General features: G+C 35.7%; 1 protein-coding gene across 3 annotated transcripts in view; it reads right to left on the reverse strand.

Annotated features, from left to right (window-relative positions):
* Positions 1-21950, reverse strand: part of LOC132306374 (molybdopterin biosynthesis protein CNX1) — a 28924-nt gene extending 6974 nt beyond the window's left edge. The window contains exons 1-11 of one of the 3 annotated variants that reach the window (XM_059803750.1): positions 21610-21950; positions 18779-18905; positions 16115-16245; positions 14101-14202; positions 13895-13978; positions 9498-9725; positions 9061-9251; positions 8850-8954; positions 7026-7334; positions 1587-1744; positions 1373-1479 (exon numbers count right to left, since the gene is read on the reverse strand). In XM_059803750.1, coding sequence (XP_059659733.1) covers positions 1373-1479; positions 1587-1744; positions 7026-7334; positions 8850-8954; positions 9061-9251; positions 9498-9725; positions 13895-13978; positions 14101-14202; positions 16115-16245; positions 18779-18905; positions 21610-21822 — 1755 coding nt within the window. In that variant the 5' untranslated portion in view covers positions 21823-21950. Of the gene's footprint in view, positions 1-1372; positions 1480-1586; positions 1745-7025; positions 7335-8849; positions 8955-9060; positions 9252-9497; positions 9726-13894; positions 13979-14100; positions 14203-16114; positions 16246-18778; positions 18906-19025; positions 19095-21609 lie in introns of those variants that run through there. The other 2 variants (XM_059803749.1, XM_059803751.1) reach the window with 2 other exon arrangements.
* Positions 21951-23764: the final 1814 nt, after the last annotated feature.

The following is a 23764-nucleotide window of genomic DNA, read 5'->3' on the forward strand; positions in this document are numbered from 1 at the left end:
TCAAAACAATTTTGTTAGACACTTCTGAAGTTTATGCCCAAAAAAGCTTTCACATTTGTATTCATACATGTGTGGTGACACTAGTGAGGTTCCATAAACGTAGGATTGCACCAAGGATCGGTGCTAAGCCCATATCTATTCTCAATAATCTTAAATGAAATAACTAAAGAATTCCAAAACAAGATTCCATGGTACATGATGTTCACTGATGGTATCGTGGTTTTGGATATCTCTAAAGAAAACTTAGCAATAAAACTAGACACGTGGAGAAAAGCTTTAAAATCGGAAGGATTGAGAATTAGTCAAACTAAAACCGAGTCTATGAAGTGCAAATTTAATAAAAATTCGGATATTAACAATATAATGATAGAACTTCAGAACCAAAGGATTACTCAAAACAACCACTTTCGGTAATGGAGAGATAGATAGTGATGTAACTAGAAGATTTGGAGCGGGTTGAACAAAATGGAGGCAAGCTATTGGGATTTTATGTGATAAAAGAATAACACATAAGCTAAAAGGAAAATTATATAGGACCTTATTACACCAACTATGTTGTATAGAGCAGAGTGTTGGGCCCTTAAAAAGAAACAAGAACACCACCTTCATGTAGCGGAAATGAGATTGTTAAGATGGATGAGTGGAGTGACTAGAAGAGATAGGGTCACTAATGAAAGTCTGTGAGGAAAATTAGGCGTAGCACCCATCGGTAAAAAAATTCGAGAGAGTAGACTTGGATGGTTTGGACATATACTCCAACCTAGTGACGTGCATAGAAGGTCAGAGACAGAGAGGACGGCCAAAATTAACATGGGATGAGGTTACTAAAAAAGATTTTTAAGTTAAATATAGTAGGTGAATTGACTTGTAATAGGAAAGTTTGGAGAGAGAATTCATGTGACCAACCCCATTCATATGGGATTAAGGCAAGAATGATGATGATAAGAGTTCACCAGATTCCAAAATTATATCCGAATCTTCTTGGATGAACAAATGGGAAATTACATTTATTACTCAAACGACAAGGATCGTAGCATATGCGAAGGGTTATATTGCACAAAAATAGAAAGAACATCGTATAACGGGGTGATCATTGGAATTTTTGCTTTATCATGTAAATAGAAATATCAAGCTTTAATTTTATGCAGCAAAAAATGCATTGAAAATTTTACTGTAAAACAAACACTACATTACAGGTGCCAAAAAAAAATCAATACATGAAATGCATTTGGAACTGTTAATTTCAAATTACAAGCCGAAGCTTGAAAACTTATTTACTTCGACTGTTGCATACTTTAGAGTTTTGAAATTTTTATGAAGTAAAAAGCACTTTAGAATGAACATAGTTCAACCCATATAAAGCTATCAATACCTTAAGACTCTCTTGCATCATGACATACAGAAGACCAGGTGTTTCCTTTTCTATCAAATCTTTTGTTGCTTCAGGGGTAACATCTCTAGGGGTGAAGCCAGTACCACCTAAATTTTAAAAGTTAGTTGCAAAAGAAAAAAGTAAACTGAAACACAAATAAATGCATTTCCCATACTCAAAATAGAAAGTGGACACTGGAATTCAATAAATTTACCAAGGGTAAGAATGAGATCCATTTTTTCAACGTCACTCCATCTCCGCAATATGTCCTTGATTTTGGGCACCTCATCTTGAACCACAGCTGTTGCAACTACCCTTGCTCCTCCTAATCTTTCTGATGCAGAATTTACTACAGAAATTGCCCTTGGACCACTGTACATTCATAATTCCAGGAGAAATTTGAACATTATGATACTGTGATATGAACAGATAATAGAAGTACAGTGCACACAGAACAAACTGCTTGCAAGGCACATGAATTATCAGTGTAATACAACTACAAGAATGTTAGAAATTAAAATTCAATTATAAAAAATAAAAAAAGTTTACATTACTACCAAGTGGTATCTCCTCCTTCCATCTGGAAGGTTGAGAGTTGAGTCCCCAATGGGACAGATGGGTGTTTGTGCGTGTGATTTACTTACTAAAAATAATTAAATAAAATAAAGTTTGCATCAAAGAAATTTACCAATAGAATAATTTACCTTAATATCTTGGAATTTTTTACACAATACAAACAATGACACCTTTGAACCACGCACGTACTCACACACACAAAGAGAGAATTATACGGATGAGGTGAGAGAGAATCAAGTTGTAAAAATGGTATTGTTTGGGAGAGAAAAATAACAAGGGAAGAAAAAGGAGAGACGTGCCAATCGTGTAACTCCTTGTTCAGACCCTTTATGTGATGTTATTACAGTTCTCCCTTCATTCTTCAATCTTATACCCTCTTGCTTCTTGAAACTTGGGTCAAAATGGATTCAAACACCTTATGGAACATAAATGAAAAGCAGAGACCAGGTATGTCTTAGTGCAACACAGTAGAATAAAACAAGAAAACAAAGACATTAAGGTTGGTCATCCACCCAAAAAGACAAAATAATGACCATAGATTACTTTTTGTTTTCTTACTTCTCCGGGACTGACCTCTGAAGTACACTGAGAATAAACAAAAGTTTGATACAGAAGGTGGAAGGATTTAAATCAATATAACTGTTTATAAACTTCCAAGTTCTAACTAGTGCTTCTAACCCAACCAAGAGAAACCTACAAAAGCATTAAAAAGCAGGTGACTATAAATGATCCAAGAAGTAACTTCTAGGACTGCACATGGAAGTTGGAACCCAAATCCTCAATATGATGTGCTTAATGAGTAGCTGAATAATTGTTGCAAAATAATCAGTACTTCCATGCTTCACTTTGACAAGGAGAAACATCAACTTTGCACTTTACTGTAGCATCAATTAAGTGACCCTTAGGAAATGATGATCCAAAAAGGTGTATCCCGATGCAGTCAATTCAATTATTGAACTTTTTTCTTTTATTTTTTATTTTTTTAGCCCAAACATTATAAGAATCTCTAAGCCTCTTGATCCTTGTCATGTGTAATGAAGAATGACAAAATCAAACAACATTCAGTCATTTCAAGAAGTTACAGTATGTATCAACAAATTCAACAGTATAATGAGCAACGATATAGTTTGGAGGGCTCAATTTTGTTTATTTTTGTTAGATTATGAGCCCATGATAAAATGGTGCAAATTTCAGAAAGTCCAACTTGTAGCCCAAATGTATAAAACCTAATACATTATTATTATTTTTTATATAAGTAAAACCTAATACATTTTTCCTTTGCATTTCATACTTTATAGCAAAATGAGAAACATTTTTTTAAAAAATTATTGTACCTGAAATGAGGAAGCCACTGGTCCGAAAATAAAGATGGAATATAAGGAATTTTATTCCAGATTTGTAGATAAAAATTAAAATAATAATTAAAAAATAAATAAAAAGCAAATGATGAATTGTACAAAGTTGTACAAATACCTCCCTAGCATTTAATTATCACTTTGAATTGTGCATGTATGGATATTCCGGCACTTTGCCATTAATGGATGATGAAATGTCAAAAATATCCATACCCATGAATGGATATTCCAGCACTTTGCCATTAATGGAAAGAAATGCCCGAAAAAGACATCTCTAAGACGACGCCTTAACAATGTGCACAACCAAAGTTCTCAACCATTCAAAGTGGCTTGAATAGATAGTACTTCTATTCCGAATCTGCCAAAAGATGCGGCTATTGGAGTAGATACTTGGTGTATATTAGTGGGCACTACAAAGAAATGGGAGCATGCTTGTTCCAAGAAGCAACAGAAGCTGGTTCAAGCAACCACCAACTTGGTAGATGAGGTCTGGAAAAACCAACTGCCAGAAGAAACTAATCTTGTAAGTGATAAGCTAGAGGGGTCTCGCGCATCAAAAGACCATTTTAGAGAGTTAAGTTTTCCTACTATTTCCTCAGTTGGTCCTAATGCAGCAATTATGCATTATAAACTAGAGGAGAAAACATGTTTAGGACTTGATCCAAACAACATTTGTCTATTCGATTAGGGAGCACAGTACCTAGATGGAACCAACTGGGTTGCTCTTTATGTTCTTACTCGAATACATTCATGGAAGGATAGCCTTGATTTTCGACATGGTACTGGCCATGGAGTTGGTATCAGAGGTGATGGGTCAGATATTGATTTTGTTCTGGGGTTGCCTAGAGCTAGTCGAGGACATGATGCTATAATCATTGTTCTGGATTGTTTTTCAAAAAAGGTGCATTTTCTTCAATGTTCTAAGACCTCCAATGTTGTCCACAATGACAAAACTTTTTCAAGAAGTTGTCCGACTTCATGGGTTGCACAACACTATTGTTTCTGATCGAGCTCTGAAGTTTATGCATTGTTTTTGGTGCAATTTATGGAAATTGCTGAATATAAGGCTGAAATTTTCTTGCTCTTTTCACACTCATGGGCAATTTCATCCCTTTAACTCATTGGAGCCGAATTTTTCCAAGCCGGAGAGAATTGGTAGAGATGAGTGGCAGCAGCATTTTAAAATGTATAAAAGGCGTGGGAAAGAGGATTCTAGAGCTTAAACCTTAATTTGGCACATGCTAGACGATGGGGGGTCCACTTGGAGTCTTGCATAATTAATGGGCTTGGTCAAAATGCATTATTTTGGTAATTGCATTAATTATTGTGAAATTGCATTGTTTTGATAAATTGCATCAATTAAGTTATTTGTTACTTTATTAAGCTAGAGTCAACTTTTGATTACCTCCATTGTAGGATAATCCAAGTGTCATCCTTTATTATAAAAAGGATACTATGTAATTCTGATTACTCAGTCAATGAATGAATAAAAATATCCTTTGAAGTTTCTTTGTGAGTGATTCACAAATTCTGAGGGTGTAAAGCCTTCTCTAGGTGTGATAACCAGGCCCTGTTGGAGTGATTCCAATAGGTTTTTTCTTGTTTTCAATCCTTTCTCTCAACCAATCTGTTTATTTGAATTTCCAGCCACTTCTCCTTTGTTTTTCTACATTTCTACTATTGAACCTCCAAATTTCAGCCCTAGTTTTTTGGACTTTCAGTCTCTGAACTCTTTAGTTTTTAACTATTCAAGGCTTCTCCCTTGTCCTACATTAGAGATGGTGTACAAGATAGAGAGATTTTTTTTTTTTTTGGGGGGGGGGGGGGGGGGGGTTGAGAGATGGTGTACAAGAAAGAGAGATTGTAGAGAGAGAGAGGGGGGGTGAGATATGGTCTACAAGAGAGATTGTAGATGCCTACTACAAACAATCTCAACATAAATGCCAGCCAGAGTATGATATTCTACTTCAGCACTAGAATGAGACATGACAAACTCCCATTATTATTCTTGATAAACTTTATAAAAGACAAAAACCTACACTAAGCCCAGATCAGTAACATACTAACTCAGTATCATTAAAAAAGCCACAAACCAAGCATCAGAGCATCAGTCCACCCTTCCCAATACCCTCACTTATTAGGTACCATACCACTTTATATAAGTAAGATAGTATTAAAGAGGCTTTGAAAAGGGGAACGCATCACTCAAAAGTTACACAAGGCCAAATAGGGCCTCTAAACTCTTAAAGAGTCCAAAAAATAAACTATCTCCTCCATGGATTTACAATTTCTCCCTAGAACCAGGCAAAAAAGAGTGCTAATAAGGGAGAACTTCAGCACTCCAATAGGAGTCTCCCTTCCTTCAAAGAGTATCCCAAACCCGTCATAATAGGGTCGAGACGGATAGGGAACCTGCCTGGATGGGCTAAATTGTCATCCCTAAATGGAGCTTATGAGAATAGCTTACATGAGGTAGCTAACCTATTCAAATGTTGTTTTAATGTGGAAGAACCAGAGTTTATTACTTGGGACAAGTTTATCCTTTTATGAAGCACAAATACTTCCATATATTAGTAAAAATATAAAAGATACAAAAATGGCATTCAACTCGCATATAAAGTTTTATAAAGATAGTATACTAACTGCTTTCTTGTCCATATCGTTTTTATTTGAAAAAGAGAGGTAACATCCTTTCCTACTTGCTACATAAGATATTGACTCTTCCACTATATATTTAAATGATATTTCATTACACCATATACAAATCAGACATGCTTCTACATGCCCTAAACTTCTAATTCTCCGAAGGAGACACACTTCCTGCACATACCACTAAACCAACTTTCACTTCTTCTTTGACAGTAAATTGAGAATAAAATTCAAAAAAATATTTTTTATGTCTGTTCAAAAGATTACAAAAGGGTAAATATGAAGTCAAAACATGGCAGAGACGTACTCAAATAGGGTACCCAGCTTGACAAAACACAAAGATGGTTCACCAGAGGATCTGAATACCAGTATATCAAAGAAACATCCCTGGATGACCAGATACTTAACCATGTTCAGAAGAGTCAAAATCAAATCAAATCAAATACACCCAAAAACAAGGGGAAAAAAACTATAACAGAAAGGCTGAAAAGGAAAAAGCCTCAAGGAAACAAAGGCAGCATCTGACAGTTTTAATAAATGATTGAGAAAATTGCCTTGCCCAGACTACTAAGAACGTATATGTGCTGAGAAAAGTGAGCAAATACTTTCTTCTTCTTTTTTCTTTTTTTGATAAGTAAAATATTATAGACAGCGCTCAAAAGGGGAGCACATTCCAGGAACTACACGAGGACCAAATAGGGCCCTTAGACACTAAGTATCAACAAGATCCACTCTCTCCCCTATAGATGTACAAAATCTTCCCCGAAACCAAAAGAATAAAGTGTGAAGAATATAGAACTTAAGCACACTAATAGGAGTGTCCTCTCCCTCGAAGGATCTCCCATTCCTTTCCTTCCACTTTTATGTTCATACATATGATAAAAGTGAACAAATACTTTGATGTTCATACATGTGATATACTGCAAAATTTTGAGTTGAAACAAAAATTTAGACACTGAAGATATGATTAACTATTAAGATAAAATGGTAAACATCCATAAATGCGAGGCAATTACGAAAAGTTCTAAATCAAGACAAAGATCCAATTAGATACAGAATATAAAGCAGAATACCTCCGATCAGGCCCTGCCCCAGACGCAACAGTATCACTCACAGTGAGTACAGCTACTCTGTATTCAGAACCTCGAGAATCATCTGCAGTTGCTTGTTGTGACATACTTCCCTGTACAGCACAACCTGAGTCTGGTGATGAAAAACTCTCGCTCACAGATAAACCACTTAAATCAGAAATTATGATGGCTGTTGCAGAAGTTCCAGCAGATATAACACCGCGTGATGCTGGCAGTTCCAACAAAGCATTTGCTGATTTCATACTCAAAAGCCGACTACTCATCTGACGGCCAGTGCTCTCAGCAACAAATCTGAAACAAACCATAAAAAAACACAATAATCTTTATCCCATTGATATTCATTGACGTATCAAGAACTTAAATGAGCTGCAAATGAACAAAATCATTCATAGACGGCCAAGGCTCGGCACATAAGATGTTCAACTCATGTTCAGTCATAATGCAAACAAGATGAGCTCAAGTTCATTTCCCAGAATCTATTATGCTATGTTTGGTTGGAGGGAAGGATTGAGGATGGATGGCTGAGAGGGGAAATAAAAGGATTTTTTCATGTTTGGTTGGAGGGAAGGGAAAAGAGGGAGGAAGCAGGGAGGGATCGTATTTTTCTATCCACTCAAAATTGGGGGTAAGAAGAAAAAGAAATAATTGATAATTACCACAAATATATAGTTTTAATTTTTAACCTTCCCAAAAAGTTGAAATGAATATCTAATTTTTATAATTTTATATGATGAGAGTATATTGGTAAAAAGAATATAAAAACTCTCTTTCCCTTCCTTCCAACCAAAGAAAAAAAGTGTCACCCCATCCATCCTTTCTACCATCCATTCCATCCGACCAAACAAAAAGTGAGGGAGACAAAGTCCCTTCCCTAGGGTGCCTCGTCCATCCCTTCCCCTCCTCTCCCTTTCATCCATTTTTCCATCTCTCCAACCAGACGGAGCATTAGGAAACAAGCTGAGTCTGAACAACACAGAGCTCTGCTCGTATGGACTCATGAACGAGCCTGAAAAGTTATTCAGTTTTTGACCGAACAAGCCTGTAAAGTCATTCGGTTTTAACGTCTAGTATGTTTTAATTTCTTATAGAGTATAAGCTTAGGCCCATATAAACTATAGAAGCTCAATCCAAATCTACATCCACATTAAAATAAGAACCAGTAAGCCCCACTCACAAAGAAAGCCAAAAGACCAAACCTATCTCATCTCTCCCACAAATTGAACCCAATAATTCAGTGCAAGATATTAAAGGATACCCACATCTAGACAACCCTAATCTTATCTTTCTCCTCTCTAAACACCAAACCCTAGCAGCGATTCTCCAAAGCAAGTACCCATCTAGCAACCCAATCATCCGTGATTGCAACGACACCACAATTGAGATCCACTCTCCCCCCCACCCCAAAAAGAAAAAAGAAAGGGATCAACGGTGGACGTAGACATTAGGTCACATGAGACTGTGGAGATCAAAAATCAGCTCACAAGATCTGTGGTGATTTCATCAATCAGTGCAGCAGTTAGGTATGTTTAAAATATATAATCATACAAAACATAGATATAATTCTATATAGTTAATTATGTCTGTGTGTGTATATATGTCCACATATACAGATTAAATATGTGTTAACAAGCTGAGCTCAGATAGACCGAACATGAACCGAGCTCTTAACAGCTCTCTGACTGTGGCAAGTCCAGCCTCAATTCGGCTATGCAACCCTAAACATGGAATGATCAACAGAACGGTATGCCCTGGAAGAATCCTGTCACTAGAAGATAATACCCAGCTACAAAGAAATTCAACTCTCACCCAGGACTGCCTGATCCATCATTCGCATCCCATCTAATAATGGCACGCTGAAATTCTGCACGGACCGAATCTGTCTTTATCGAATGTTTAAGGCGAGCATGTACTCTGTACACGAAACAATAGAAAAAGGAAATAAATTATAGCGTTAAGAGTACAAGTAGGGGTGTGTGTTGGGGGTTTTGGGGAACAGAGATTTCAAAAGTGCAGCAACCTTGGAAGGTGAGGGTTGGCCCATCCAGCAAGACGGCGAACAGTAGGGACCACAAAGAGATGGAAACATACTAAACAGCTTACTGGATTTCCAGGTAATCCAAATGCAAGAATCTCATTGGCTGCCGCATTTCCTGGTGATTCTTTAATGATCTTAGCGAATGTAAGAGGCTTTCCTGGTTTCATGCAAACCTGAATGGACAACCAATACCAAAGGAAGATCATTCAAGTCATACACGAGATCTTCTGAAGCACCAAAAATCAGAGTCACTTGATCCAATTCTTGATACTAGAAGGTACATAAGAGCAATGCTCCAATCTAAAGATTGCAAATGACGGTCTACTAATAATAGGGATCAGGCAGAGAATTTTAAAAATGAAGCAATAAAGATACATAAGTAAGCATTATTGAAGAAGAAGAAAAGGTCATCAGTTTACCTTATTAAAATATACTTTTCCTCTCTTTTCAAGCAAAGGCTTGACGAAATCCCTATCTCCCATGGAAACACCTCCAGAAGTCAAAAGAATATCAACTCCAGCAGAAAAGGCACCATCCAAAGCACTCTCAATCATTTCTTCAACATCACAAGCTATACCTAGGTCAAGAATTTTGCACTGCTGTTGTGCTGCAGCAGCAAGGATCATGGCACGATTGGAGTCTCTTATCTGCAAAGGGACTTGGTCAACTAAACAGGAAAAACTACAAATATATAAGATAGCAAATTAACAGCAACACTGATTTATAAGAGAGAGTGCAAAAATAGGATAATGATTGGCACAGTGTGGATACATGGAGCTGCAATTATTCCCTGGGGAGAGTCATTTTCCATTTATTGCTTTGTCGTTGCAAGCCAAAACAAAACAAAACAAAAAAAAAAAAAAAAAAATAGACAATTAATCAAACATATGATATGTTACAACCAAAGGAGAGCAGACTTTGTTAGTGAACAAGTTTGTTGATCCTCAGCAGCAGTTTTCGTGATTGAACAACTGGCCTGAATCAGGACTAAAGGTAATTGGGCAAATCCAAGGATAAGAGTCCGATACTTAGCGTTGTAAACCTTTTTCTATAGTGGATTATGTGTGTCTGGACAGAAATCCCATGGTTTTTCCCTTTTCAGGGCTTTCCACATAAAAATCCGTGTCTCTGCTTTATTTTTATAACTTTTTGTGATTGTACTGTGATTCAGACACGTGATTCAACTAGAATTTGAACAAAGTAAATTTGAATTTTAAAAATCAGCTATTGACAGTTGTATCCATGGATTTCGATTGCTTTAAGGCTGAATGAAGCCTTCACAATCTTCCGGTCTCTTTTCCAACTCGGAGTTTCACCAATTCACCCCTCCCTAGGTTGGAATTGAATTACTGAACTGTGTGTACTCTGACCATATCAGAGCCTAGGGTGCCAGTCCGTTCCCTCAAGGATAAGGTCATTTACTTAAATGCCAAGTCTAGCACAGAAGTCGTGTACCCACAACTTACAAAATTCTGAATTAATTCAGAATTTTGTCTAATATTTTGAGATTTCCTCATATCTTTAAACCACCTTCAAACTTTGAGCTATTTTTCTACATAAAGTTTGATATATCACTATTTCATTTTAGGGTAAACTGCAATAACCTCCCTTGAGGTTTGGCCTAATTGCAAATAAACCTGAGGTTTGTATTTTTTTTTGGAGAGTGTCCCCTGAGGTTTGCCCAATTTTGCATAGACCTCCCCTCCGTACAAAAATCAGTACTTTTTGTCAGAAAAAGTAGGTGAAGTGACCAAAATACCCTTTAACTAAGCAAAAAGACCCTACTACCCTTAATAGTTTCATAAAATAACAAAAAAAAAAAAACCATGTTTAATAGACTATAATAACATTCTCTCCCTCTCCACCCCCCCCCCCCCCCCCCCTTCTCTCTCCCTCCCTCCCTCCCTCCCTCCCTTTACCCACCCATCACTGCCACCATTCCCCTCCATATGTAAATATATGTTTGCAAATGGGTCAGTTCCCATTTATTCACATAACCAAGCATGGAAAAATTTACTACTCAAGGAGAAAATCTTCCACGAATTATTTCATCAAATAGACAAGTTTAACTATGAAAATAAAGTAAATAAATTGCATTCCCTCTAAACAATGCACAATTGATTATCTAAATATATTAGCACCAGATGATTTTTTTTTTTTTTTTTTTTTGGGTATGCTGCATATGGAAGATACTAAACTTTGTTCTTATTTCTTAAATAATAGAAAAAATAAGTTTAAATTTAACTAAGCTGCAATATAACTTAGATAATGTTCAAAATATTGATTTAGAATACAAGTCTTTTTTTTCTTTTCTTTTCTTCCTGTCGGAAGCAAGTGAGTCTTGCTATACAAAATTAAGTGCGGCCAAGTTCTTGATAATTCTATCCCAAGACATGATTGGCGTTAAAAAAAAAAAAAAAAAAAAAAAAAATTTGACATGATAAATTAAATAAAAAAAATGTTTATATAAAGGAAATAATTTAACAAACCAAATTAAAATGGATGATATTTAAACAGAGATACCTTGGTTGAGGTAATTTCATTCAAAGATTCAATCTTTACTCATTAAAACATTATTCGAGATGTCAAAGGGATCTCGAAAAACTTTAACTCAAAACTCTCCTTTTCTTTCAAAGATTTAATCTTTATACATTAAAATGGTCTAGTGACATAATAGGTAGCTTAATTGAGGTATTTGCATTCAAAGTTTCAATCTTTACCCATTAAAATACTCTTCAAGTCGTCAAGGAGAACTCGAATAAGTTTGGCTTAAAACATTCATGTTCTTTTAAAGATTCAATCTTTATACATTAAAAAGGTCTAGTGATAGAATAGGTACCTTTATTGAGGTATTTTCATTCAAAGATTCAATCTTTACTCATTAAAACATTCTTCGGGACGACAAAGCGAACTCTAATAAGATTAACTCAGAACTTTCCTTTTCTTTCAAAGATTCAATCTTTACTTATTAAAACACTCTTCGGGATGTCAAAGGGAACTCGAATATGTTTAACTCAAAACTCTCATTTTCTTTCAAAGATTTTAATGTTTATACATTAAAATGGTCTGGTGGCATAATAGGTACCTTCATTGAGGAATTTTCATTCAAAGATTCAATCTTTACTCATTTAAACACTATTCGGGACGTCAAAGGGAACTCGAATAAGTTTAACTCAAAACACTCATTTTCTTTCAAAGATTCAATCTTTATACATTTAAAATGTCTAGTGACATAATATGTACCGTTTTTGGGGTATTTTCAAGTAAACAGAAAATAGGCATTATAAAATGCTTAAGCTATTCACATGTAATTACCTTTACAAACTTAGTGCCTTCGCTATGTTTGGGGAGAGTCTTTTCGCTTTAAGCAGTTGCTGAATACAGAGATGTAATCATTCCCACTGCCCCTCGCCGGCGACCTGAATTTCGCTGGCCAGTGGGCAAATTGAGATGGGCAACGTAGTGGTGGTGCTAGGCATTTGAGTGGTGATGGTGATTTGAGGGTAGAGTAGACAGTGGCAGTTGTTGGGGGTGGTTTGGTGGAAGTTGTGGCGGCGATGGTGGTGGGAGGAGGGGTCCGTGGTTGGGGCGGTAAGAGGAGGAAGAGAGAGAAGTTGAGAACAAAGAGAGAACAGAGGAGAGATAAATAAGGATTGGAGGAAGAAAACAACAACAACAAAAAAAAAACAACAAGCCGTCCGCCTTAAAACCCTTGTTGACACCTTCTCACTACCTCACCCAACCACCGGTGAATCAGACGATCAGAATCCCTTCTAATGTCTCTACATCAGCAATACCAAAATCCCAGTACTGATTTTATTGAGATTGATCTTATTGCGAAGAAATCAATGGCCGAGGGATGGGATCCGGATTGCACACCAGCAAAAGGAATCGCCGGCGATAGGATAAAATAGACTATCGATGGGATATAAATAACCATGTAAACCTACCTCAAATCTTCAAGCCTTGGAAGGAATTTGTGATTTCCAGTGAGGCCATTGAAATCTTCCATGACAACGGTGAGTCAAGACAATAAGCATTAATGGATCTGATAGTTTTCATCTAAAATTTAGGGTTTGTTATTTTTTTGTGTGTACATGGTCATTGCCATCTTTGAAATTGGGGTTTCTGATAAGGGGTTTGAGAGGCACAAGAAAGTTATTTGGCTGAGATGATTTACTGTTGCTGGTGCAACGAGCGTTAAATGTAAAAATTTATCTAATGGTGGTGTAGGGTAAAGGCAGAATAGCTAAAGAAAAATAAAAAAAATGTGTGTTTGTGTGTGTGTGATTTGTTGGTATCAGAGTTGTTGAGATGGCCTGTGATGGTGGTGGGAGGAGGTGGTGTGGTCGGTGGTGGAGAGGGGGGAGAGAAGGAAGAGAGAATATGAGGAAAAAAATTAATTTTTTTAATGTGGGCAAAGTTGTAATTTAACATAGTCAAATATTTTAGTATTTATTAACAATACAATAATGAGAATAGATAAGTAAATTCACCACAAAATCTGACATAGGGAGGTCATTGCAAAAAACATGGCAAACTTTCGGTTTATTTGCAATTAGGTCAAACCTCAGGGGAGGTCATTGTAGTTTACCCTTCATTTTATGTTGATACTGATTGATAAATGTCAACCTAGGTCATGGAACATTGTAATCTATCTAATTATATGCATATGCCACCTCATTATTGTTTGGTCCTCCCTGTAGAATTTCTCAAGACTGCATGTCGAATCCATAGCAGACTTTAATCCTAAACTCAAGCCAAAGAAACCTACAGTCAACAAGAAAAGGTTGGTTATCCTAAAACCTTGCAGTACCTGGCCGCGACCTAAATACCCAATTGTTGGCTCTACGAGTTCATCACCGGTGGAAAGCACAGCAATTGTCGGGGTAGGATATACCTGCATAATGGCATTCGCAATCAGCTTCTCAGATATTTCTACAACCCAATGAGAATTTTTTGGACCAAAAAAAAAAAGAAAAGAGAGAATAAAAAATTATAAGAAAACAAGTCCTCTCCTACCTTAACCATAATTACACCCATAGTGGCAAGTAGGCCGATTTCCGCAGCACCTAATCGTTCTCCAGATTTCAATACTACAGCATCCTTTTCAACGTCGAATCCCTGGCCAAGAATTTTTTACAGAACGGTTTAAGAATTCTACCAGATTGAACATATATCAGAGCACACAGAAGAGGATTATCATTAGGGAAAAAATAGGAACAGCTACATGAAAAATAAAGGTACTATAGCTCTGAAGTTACAAAAAGAAAAATCAATCCGCTTGTCAAGTTCTCATTTTACTATTCTGATGAAAGCATTGCTTCATAAAGGATTACTTTTGCAAATATCTTAGATGGTGGGGGTTGATCTACCAATTAAATTATTTTATCAAAGTATCAAGTAGAGAACATCTTGTGCATGAGCCATAGACTTAGCAATACCTAACACGGTCCAAATGAAAACACGGCACTTGCATTGATTTGCAAAATTCAATTATAAGTGGGTCATCTGTAACAACAGCCAATTTGGAACCTTTAAGATTCCCCCTGTACCTCTTTGGAAAATGAATTGTACCACAGAAACAGATCTTTTCAAATAAGACAAATATCATATCAATACTTTATCATCCCTTTTTAATGGAAGCCAATTGCTTAAAAGCCAATATGCTTTTGTTTGACACTCTTTCTTTCACCTTTCTTATACCTCAACTAGTGTTCCATTTGTTTCAAAATATCTTTTACTGTAAAATCTATTTTATGTGAAACATTTTACATGTAAAATAAGTTTCTTTTTCTTAGTTTTCAATATTTGGTTTAAATATGAAAATACTTTCAGGGATATATTAATTTCAGGTTGGAACATTCTTGTCCACATGTTCAGCGTACAACACATCACTACATTAACCAACGTGCAATAACCACGAATGGATCTCACTCTTCGTCTTCTGAAAAACCTTAACCGACATTAACAATCAATTCTAAGCTTCTAGGAACCACACACTGTACAACGCACTCCTTTCATAAGAACCCCGGCATATGTTATAGCCATGACATCACTAGAAAGAAGAAGAATCAGCCAAAGGTCATGAAGGAGCTAGAAAACCTCAAACCGTGAGCAGAGCCTCCAAACCATTTAACTGCATAGAAGGAAAGATGGGGACTATAAAACACCAAAAAAAACAAAATGGAACTCAACCTTGAGGAACCAATTTGGTCACAAATAATCCCAGTGGTTATTGTGTGAAGCACGGCAAAAGAAGAGAACCCATCTGGAGAGCTCATGGAAACTATGATCACCTTGAACCCTCTATTTCTTAGCCTAGACTCGCCGGCAACGTGAAAATAGTTGAGAAGTATGACCGCTTGTGCTAGGAAATCATTGCAGATATCAAGTGATAATCACCGGCGCTGGCGAGCGGTCATCAACAGGCATATGGCTAAGACTCCTGCCTTCTTATACCACTCCAAGAGAATTGCACTCCTCCCCCTCAAATTACGATTGTCAAGATGCTTCATGAAGAATTTAAGTAAACATTTCAAAACAACTAATCACATAAAACACATGAACCATTGAAAAATCCGGTTTTCAAGGTATCCCTCCTATTAATATTTTTCCATATCACTAACTATATATCTTCCTCTTTGACCATCAAAAGAATGTAAGTCCTGACATTTGTTCTGTTTAACCAACATAAGAATGAAGATATTTGTTGCAAAAGCTACCTATTACAATGCTCCTTAAGCATTGGCATTGCTACCAGAATTTGCTCATATGTGCTCCATTACGTTTTATTATATTATTACTGCTGCTCTTTTTCGTTTTGGATTTTTTTTCACATACTTTTACAATGTAGTTGTAAAAGGTCAATATGCCACCTTACTGTCACTCTTGTCGTTTTGAATATCTTTCACATACTTCTACAATGTAGTTGCAAAATGTCGTGTGGCACCTAAAATCTATAAAATCAGACTCTATAAGCAAGTACTCAATTTCTATGGTGTCAAGAGCATAGCTACAAGTGACAAAATCATACCACTGGACGAATATCAACTCCTTGGATTGTCTGTTCCAATATTCTTACTCGCTTTGATTCAACTGAATCACCTTCTATTAGTTCAGTATCTTCTACTTGAACAACCGCATCAGCACCTTCAGGTATCGGTCCTAAGAATGGAAAAAAATAAAATTTATTTTTGAAATTAATATGAAACAAAGAAATAATTCAAATTCCCAAAAGTTGGGGACCACAATAAGTGACTGAAATAAAAAATAAAAATAAAAAGTTTTTTTATTTATGAAAAAACCCCTTTTTTTGCACAAGTGATCACAACTTGATCGTTTCCCTTATCAGGTTTTAAGCATTTCTAGTACATGGACTCAATCATAGCAATGTATTTGGTGTGCCCTGGGCCATTGGAGCTGTCCATTCCCACGCGTGTTGTGCAGACGCCCGGGTGTGTTGTGCAGGAAAGGCTCTGATGTGCCCGGTGCACCGGGCACACCGAATACCTTCTCAACAATCATTAGTTCAACCCCCCTAAGCCCACCAATAAAGAGTCAAAATTCATCTATCTAAGATATTCTGAGGCCTAATTTGTCAAATTCCTATCAAGTAATCGCCAAATTAAAAGAGTATCAATAGCATTTGTCCCAGTGTAAGCATGAAAACCTTTTCCAAATAAATCATGCTTCAGGAAACTTGGATTTCCTCCAGCCATTGCTACTTAGATGTAGCCAGCCCCTGTCGTTCATACCAGCACCAATTTCAGAAAAATTCCCTCAATAAATTTAGTTTGAAACCCGGCCCCCTCCCCCAAAAAAATAAATAAATAAACAAGGAAATAAATTGCTGATTCTGTTTTCACCCAAGAGCTTTGCAGTGAGAGGATGTATAAGAGCATCTAACAATGCTCTTATACCACAATTGCTGAGTCTGTTTTCACCCAAGAGCTTTCTTAAGTAACTTTAACAACACTAATATCCACTTAAAACTTATCATCTGACAATGTATATATTTTACTTACCGGAAAAAATTACATTTATACTTTAATACAAAAATAATAGAAAAGGTTCCAAAACATAAACAAAAAAGTAAAAGTAAAATATCTGACAAAACTAAACAGGATTTCCTCCAGCCATTGCTACTTAGATGTAGCCAGCCCCTGTTGTTCATACCAGTACCAATTTCAGAAAAAAAAAAAAAAAAAAAAAAAAAATTCCCTCAATAAATTTAGTTTGAAACCCGGCCCCCTCCCCCATAAAAATAAATAAATAAATAAGGATTTAAATTGCTGAGTCTGTTTTCACCCAAGAGCTTTGCAGTGAGAGGATGTATAAGAACGTAGTATAAAAACATTCACACAAGACATTCAAATATCTTTAATTTCCAATACAATGAGTGAGCATTCCAACCAACATGCACAACAGCATGTAACTACATACAAGCTGGAATATAGTTCTATGCAAAATATTGGCAGGTATCATATTCAAAAACCTTCAACAATAATTAGTTCGAACCAAAAATATGATGATTTGATCAAACTATAAAGTTTGTTAATTTTTTCTTTTGAATTGTTGCGTTGAGGGCCATCAATAAGGCTAACATGGGTTCAATAATGATAGTATACCAACAGAATATATTATTTTATTTATTACTAAAACGAGGAAAAAATGAAGCTACGCTGGAAAGGATGAGCAGTGAAGCTCCAATTAGCGAACCTAGACTAAAAATTCTAAAGCGAATTCTATAAAAAGAATTAATAACTAAATCAGTTTGATTCATTAGAGGACTTCTTATGCAAAAGTTCATATAATCCATCTTATTATTAACACCGAAAAAATAGAATGCACAGCTTCTACCGTTTCCTTGGTAAATTAAGGTCGTCCATAGCAAAACTTGTATACCAAAGCCAAATAAAATGTCACATGATTTCTAATAAATAAAAGGCTATATAAGTTTCAAAAAAAAAAAAAAAAAGTCTATATCACAGCAGATTTCGGAAATGAAACAAAAGCTTAACTAATATAATATAATGAATGAAATCTAATTATACCAAACCTATAAGAAAAGGTAGAAATTTGCCCAGTCTACGTACAACATGACCTAGAAATGATAACATTTAGCCATTTACCATTGAAGAAAACTGATTTACAGTAGCAACAATACAACTAAAAATATAGACAAGAAAGTTAACTAATAAGTTGTGTATCTTGTATGTAGTTAGGGAAGAGGGACGGTATGAAATCAATGTGACAATCAATATAAATGGATTTTCTACATCAAATGGTTGATATTTCAGATGCAACAGCAGTGTTGTACACGGGACAAATGGGGATTTGTTTACTTTTCATTTATTTCTCTCTTTGAAAAAACATTATTCACTTATAATGAGGGTCAAACCACTTCAACTATTGTCTTCCGCAACAATTCCAAACCCAGTAGAAAGTGCAAGTCATCCAACGGCACCACCACCAAGTAAAAACTTAAATAATTGTAGTACTTCCTTTTAGATAAGGACTTTGCCAGTTGTCTAAAAGAGATGCCACATGGAATAACAAGTTTACCTTCAAGCGAATATCATAATATTTATTGTAATACTTTTTTAAGACAAGGACTTTGCATGTTGTCTAAAGAGATGCCACACGTGATAGCAAGTTTACCAACAAGCGTGTGTAGATACACTATAAATAGGCGCACCTCCAGTCGTTACATATGCAACAGTTCCAGGAGTTATGGTGACTCCAACTCCATCATTTCCTGCTCTTGATTCAGTAATAATGGGATACTCCCCAGGTCCATCTGAGGCAACTACTGCATAGCCATCCTGTAAAAACACATCCATTAAAGAAACCGAATGGATTATGAGTCAGGGAAAACTTAAATTATAAAAACTAAACGAGGCCAAATAACAGCCAAACGAGGCCAAATAACTTGTAATCAGAACCTGTATTGCATAAAAGCAAAATAACTTGTAATCAAATCCCGCATCCGCATTGCATAAAAGCGAAATAACTTGTAATCAGAACCAAACTAGGCTACGCATTTGTGCAGTAATAGATCCGCCATTATCTTTGAAAGAGCTAACAAAAAATATATATAAATAAATAAATATAAGGTAAAACATATTAACACTGGAAAAATTAGAAGCTGTATAATATCTTCCAAGATTTTGAAAATAGCCTCAAAAATATTCCAAAACCACAAATATGTTGGAAGGAAAGAAACCCAGTCTAATGCAACAAAGCCTTTTCTAGCTATTTGTGATCAGCTACATGAACCCTGTTTCTTTATTTCATACCATCTAAGGCCATAACTTAAGTTAAACCACATGCTATCATATCTTTCCAAACTATCTCAATACCTTCATATAGCAATTTTTCTCAATAAGGAACACATCATTTTTCCTAACCGGTGCAGGTATTGACCTTCACTAGACATGATCAAACCATTTAATCATTTTTTTCTTATATTAGCTCCTATAGTTGCCAAACCTATTCTCCAGTCTCAAAGTGGAGCATCCTAAGTTAATTTCCATGTTCACTAGGATCCTAGAATTTGATCACATACCTCCTCGACTGTGGTGGTCAAACCATTTTTTTATTACAATACATCTCATTCACCGAGAACCGCATAGGACTCAAACCGCTCCAAACCGGGATATACCGCTCCGCTGCTAGCCACACTGTCACATGATGTGATGTTCGTTATCAATTGCCCTAAGAGTTTTACTTCATAACTAACACACTAGTGGCTTAAATAAACAGGGAAATGTGGGATGAGTCGCAATGACACAAACCTGGAGTCAAGCCAAGAGTAGTGATTCTAGCACAATAAAAATGGGCACTTTTGTTCAACATTACTGATAAATTTTAGAGGAAGAAAGTGTTTACTATTACTTTATGTATCAACTTCACCTAATTTATCAGATTTTTTAGTTTTACGGTACCCAATAGAACCAATAATACTTCAAGAAGCAACCAAGAAATCCTAATTAACAGCCCCTGTTACAAATAAGTCACGTGTTGGAGAGACGGAATCCACGAAAAGCTCCTTGAGTCTTAGAGAGGTTGTTCAGTTGGATCCCGAGCCAGAGATGCTTAGAGGGTTGCCCCCTGTGCTTATAGCGGACTTTGTGGGAGAGGAATAGGAAATACTTTGATGGGGTGAAGACTCCGATAGGGGTGTTGAAATGCTCTGTGTTTAGTTCTTTATTCATTTGGGTTCAACGGAAAAATTGTACATTTATGGAGAATCTTTTGTCTTTTGTGGATAGTTTGACGATATAAGTTTTTTGGTTTGTGTACTTACATTTGGGATGCACTCCCCTTTTGAGTGCTTTCAATGAATATTTACTTATCAAATAACAAAGAGTAACATGTTGGCATTGTCTTACTCAAAACTCTGGTTGTAACGTGTCAAAGTGTCTTAATTCATATGCGTGCAACCATTAAAGACAACGCAGAAAAAGATTTGCAAAGAACACAGCAAGAAATCCGTATGCTCAATCACTTCCAAAGCATCTGTAAATGACCTTATAAAAATCTTGGATATACTAGTTTTGACATTGAAGAATCTCAAAATACTTGTTTAAACTTGTTTTTTATAAATGGCTTTTCAAAGTACTGGTCTTTTAGTAGGTTTTAAAATCAACTTTTATTGAAAAACAATGTGTGTCAATTGAGTGGTCAATCGATCAAAGGGCTCTTCAAAGGGCTCTTCAGTAGACTTCGATTGATAGGTGGATTGATAGAATTTTTCCATAAATCATTTTTAATTTCTAGTATACTTAATCGAGCACCTTGCCAGTAGGTGCCTATCAATGCCTCGATTGATCGAGCCGTTCAGATTGGCAGTAAATATGAGGTTATAGTCAGTCAAGAGTGCGTTTTTAAGCCTCTAATCCTCCATAGAGAGAGAAATTTCCAATTACTCGATCGATGGTTCCTTCAACACCATCATATGTGAAGCATTCAAATTCAACTGATCAAAATTTTGAGCAAAAGGAAGGACAACCATTTGAGAAGCATATTCGTGAGGAGCGAAATTTGTTGACAGAGTGAACGGACGGCCTGGAAACCCGAGTGAAAAGTTTTTCGTGAGTTTGTGTCAACAAGTACCTAGAGATTCTACGGGGAGGGAACAGTTAACCTACTTGTAACTTCTTTCTCATACATTATATTGTTCTTAACTGAACGAGGTCCCATAGTTTTTCTCTCTTTAGGGTTTTTCACATAACTTTGTTGTCTCTGCTCATGCATTATGTGATGGTCGGATTCAAAAACTAAAACTCAAATCACAATCAGCATAACTCCCTAAAAAATCACCGAACAATTTAGATTTAGTATCCATTAGACATATCACTATTCACCACTCACGCTATGTGAATCACCATAGATCAAAATTTATGAATTCAATTATCAACAAGTCAAAACAAAACCACTTTGGCAGGCTTGTAAAAGTATATATCAAGTTTGTAGACATATACACATACAGTTGTATAGACACATATATACAGATATGGGACGGACCTTAACCGATGCAGGGAAAGGAGGAAGAGGGTCAGGAGCTCTGATGTCCTCGGCTAAGACCCTGCTCAGAGCTTCGTGAAGGGGCACCGTGACAGGTGGCAGTCGCTGGGCCACACTCAGTACTGTTTGGAGAGCTTCATCTACTGACACCATCTTTGATATGGGTTTCGTCTGGTCATCGGAAGAGGCGGTGCTTCCACCATTTTCCCCCATTTAAAAATCACAAGAACGGCTACACATATATCTGTGAATATATACTATAGAGACGGATTAGCACGGACCTATTAGGGATGGAAATTTCCTCGGACCTGTGGGTTTCCGCCACGCCCCGCCCTGGGATGGATTTAGTGGGTTTAGGACGAGTATTAATTAAAAACTTCAAGTGGGTTTAGGACGAGTATTAATTAAAAATGATCCTGCCCTGACCTGCTCCAGTTATATATTTATCTTTTAATTTTTTTATATATATTTTATATTTTTAAGATTATTGTTACTTTAGTAAAAGTATTGTGAATATATTAATATTCACAATTTAATAATTTAAAAATTGGGTTAGCTTATTTATCAGTTCAATTTCGGCACATTGGGCTAATTTTTTTATAACATAATAAAAGTGACATAACTCGACTCACTCCCACCGCACCTCGCAATTAAACACAGTACATAAGGCGGAGTCAGTATTTGTCTATCGGAATAGAGACGGAGATGGTATAACAATTACAAACTCGTTCTGAAGTGAAGGCGGAGTTGATATGATAAATTTTTTAACGGGACGTGTTTGGATTCAGGAGATTCATATATGGAAAGGTTTTTGTTTTTTTTTTTAACAGTGCTCCCTAAGAGATATGGGAAAATGAAAGAATAAAAAGTCCCAAACGCAAGGTCCGAGACGACCCAGAGAGAAAAAAAAAGATCCACTAAATCCATCACAAGCGGCTCTACTTAACTAAGCTTGTTTATTTCGATGTAAAAAAAATTTGAAATATATTTTTAGCATTTTTAGGTATTTGGTTGTCATAAAATTAAGGATAATACTTATGTCCTTGTAGGTGAGGATTTATAACATATTTATCGTTAATGTGAACCAATAATAAAATAACATGTGACTTTTAATTACCTCACTTACCAGATAGTGATTTGATTACCATTTATGATTTGGTAATTAAATATTACATGTCAATTTATTGTTAATTCACAGTGAGAATGTTGAAGATCCTCGTTAGCGAGGACATAAATATTATCTTAAAATTAAAATTATATAAAATGATAAGTTCTCAAAATCTTACAAAAATAAGTTACTGACCAAACGGTCCAAACTTGGGAAAATCATTTGGAATTAATTCCAAATCGATGACCTTTTAACTCCTTTCTCCTTTCAGTATAGGGCAACTATCACTCTCTTCAAATGACGTACTCTCTCTCCATCCACGCCATGGACAATCCTCTTCGTCCACGGTGTAGAACTTTGTCCTTTGTAAAACCATTGAAGAAAGTTTTGAGTTTTAATCTGGATTTCTTCTTATTGGAAAATGATATATATATTGTATTTCTTTATATTTCATGCAAGTATTTACTAATTTATTTATTTATTTTTCTTGATTTGATTTATTGATAGATGTTTCAATTTTGGTTTTTAATCTCTTATAATGTATGATGTTTTATTGTTGTTTGATTTTGTGGGAAAAAGAGAGAATTGTTTATAATTAAACATGTATGGTTTTTCTTGTTAGCATTGTTTCAAGTCTCTCCTACTGATCCATTAGCCTCAAGAACTGAAGCGGTAAGCTAGAAATTAAGCAAGTGTACTTCTCTAAATGTGTCGTGGCAGTATTAAATACTTTCAAAATATGGCTCGAGCACTTGTCAGATACGACTAAAGTATCTTTAATAGTGAATATTTTCTTTTCTTATCGGATGCGGTCAGGACACCACATGGATATGACAAGGATTCGTTTTGGACACTTTCAAAATACAACAGGTGATTTTGTATTTTTTTTGAAAAAAAAAATAAAATTCAATGCAAGTTAAAATATATTATGAGTTACTTAAAAATATATATAAAAAATTTTAAAAAACAAAAATAACAAACATTTAGCTCTAACTCCAAATTATTGAGTTATTTATAATATGGGTAAAATGATAAAAATATATATTA

This window comes from Cornus florida, unplaced genomic scaffold (genome assembly GCF_030987335.1).
Source record: "Cornus florida cultivar Cherokee Brave unplaced genomic scaffold, ASM3098733v1 CherokeeBrave_3.0.0_Hap2_Chr05, whole genome shotgun sequence".
In the NCBI taxonomy this organism is placed as follows: Eukaryota; Viridiplantae; Streptophyta; class Magnoliopsida; order Cornales; family Cornaceae; genus Cornus; species Cornus florida.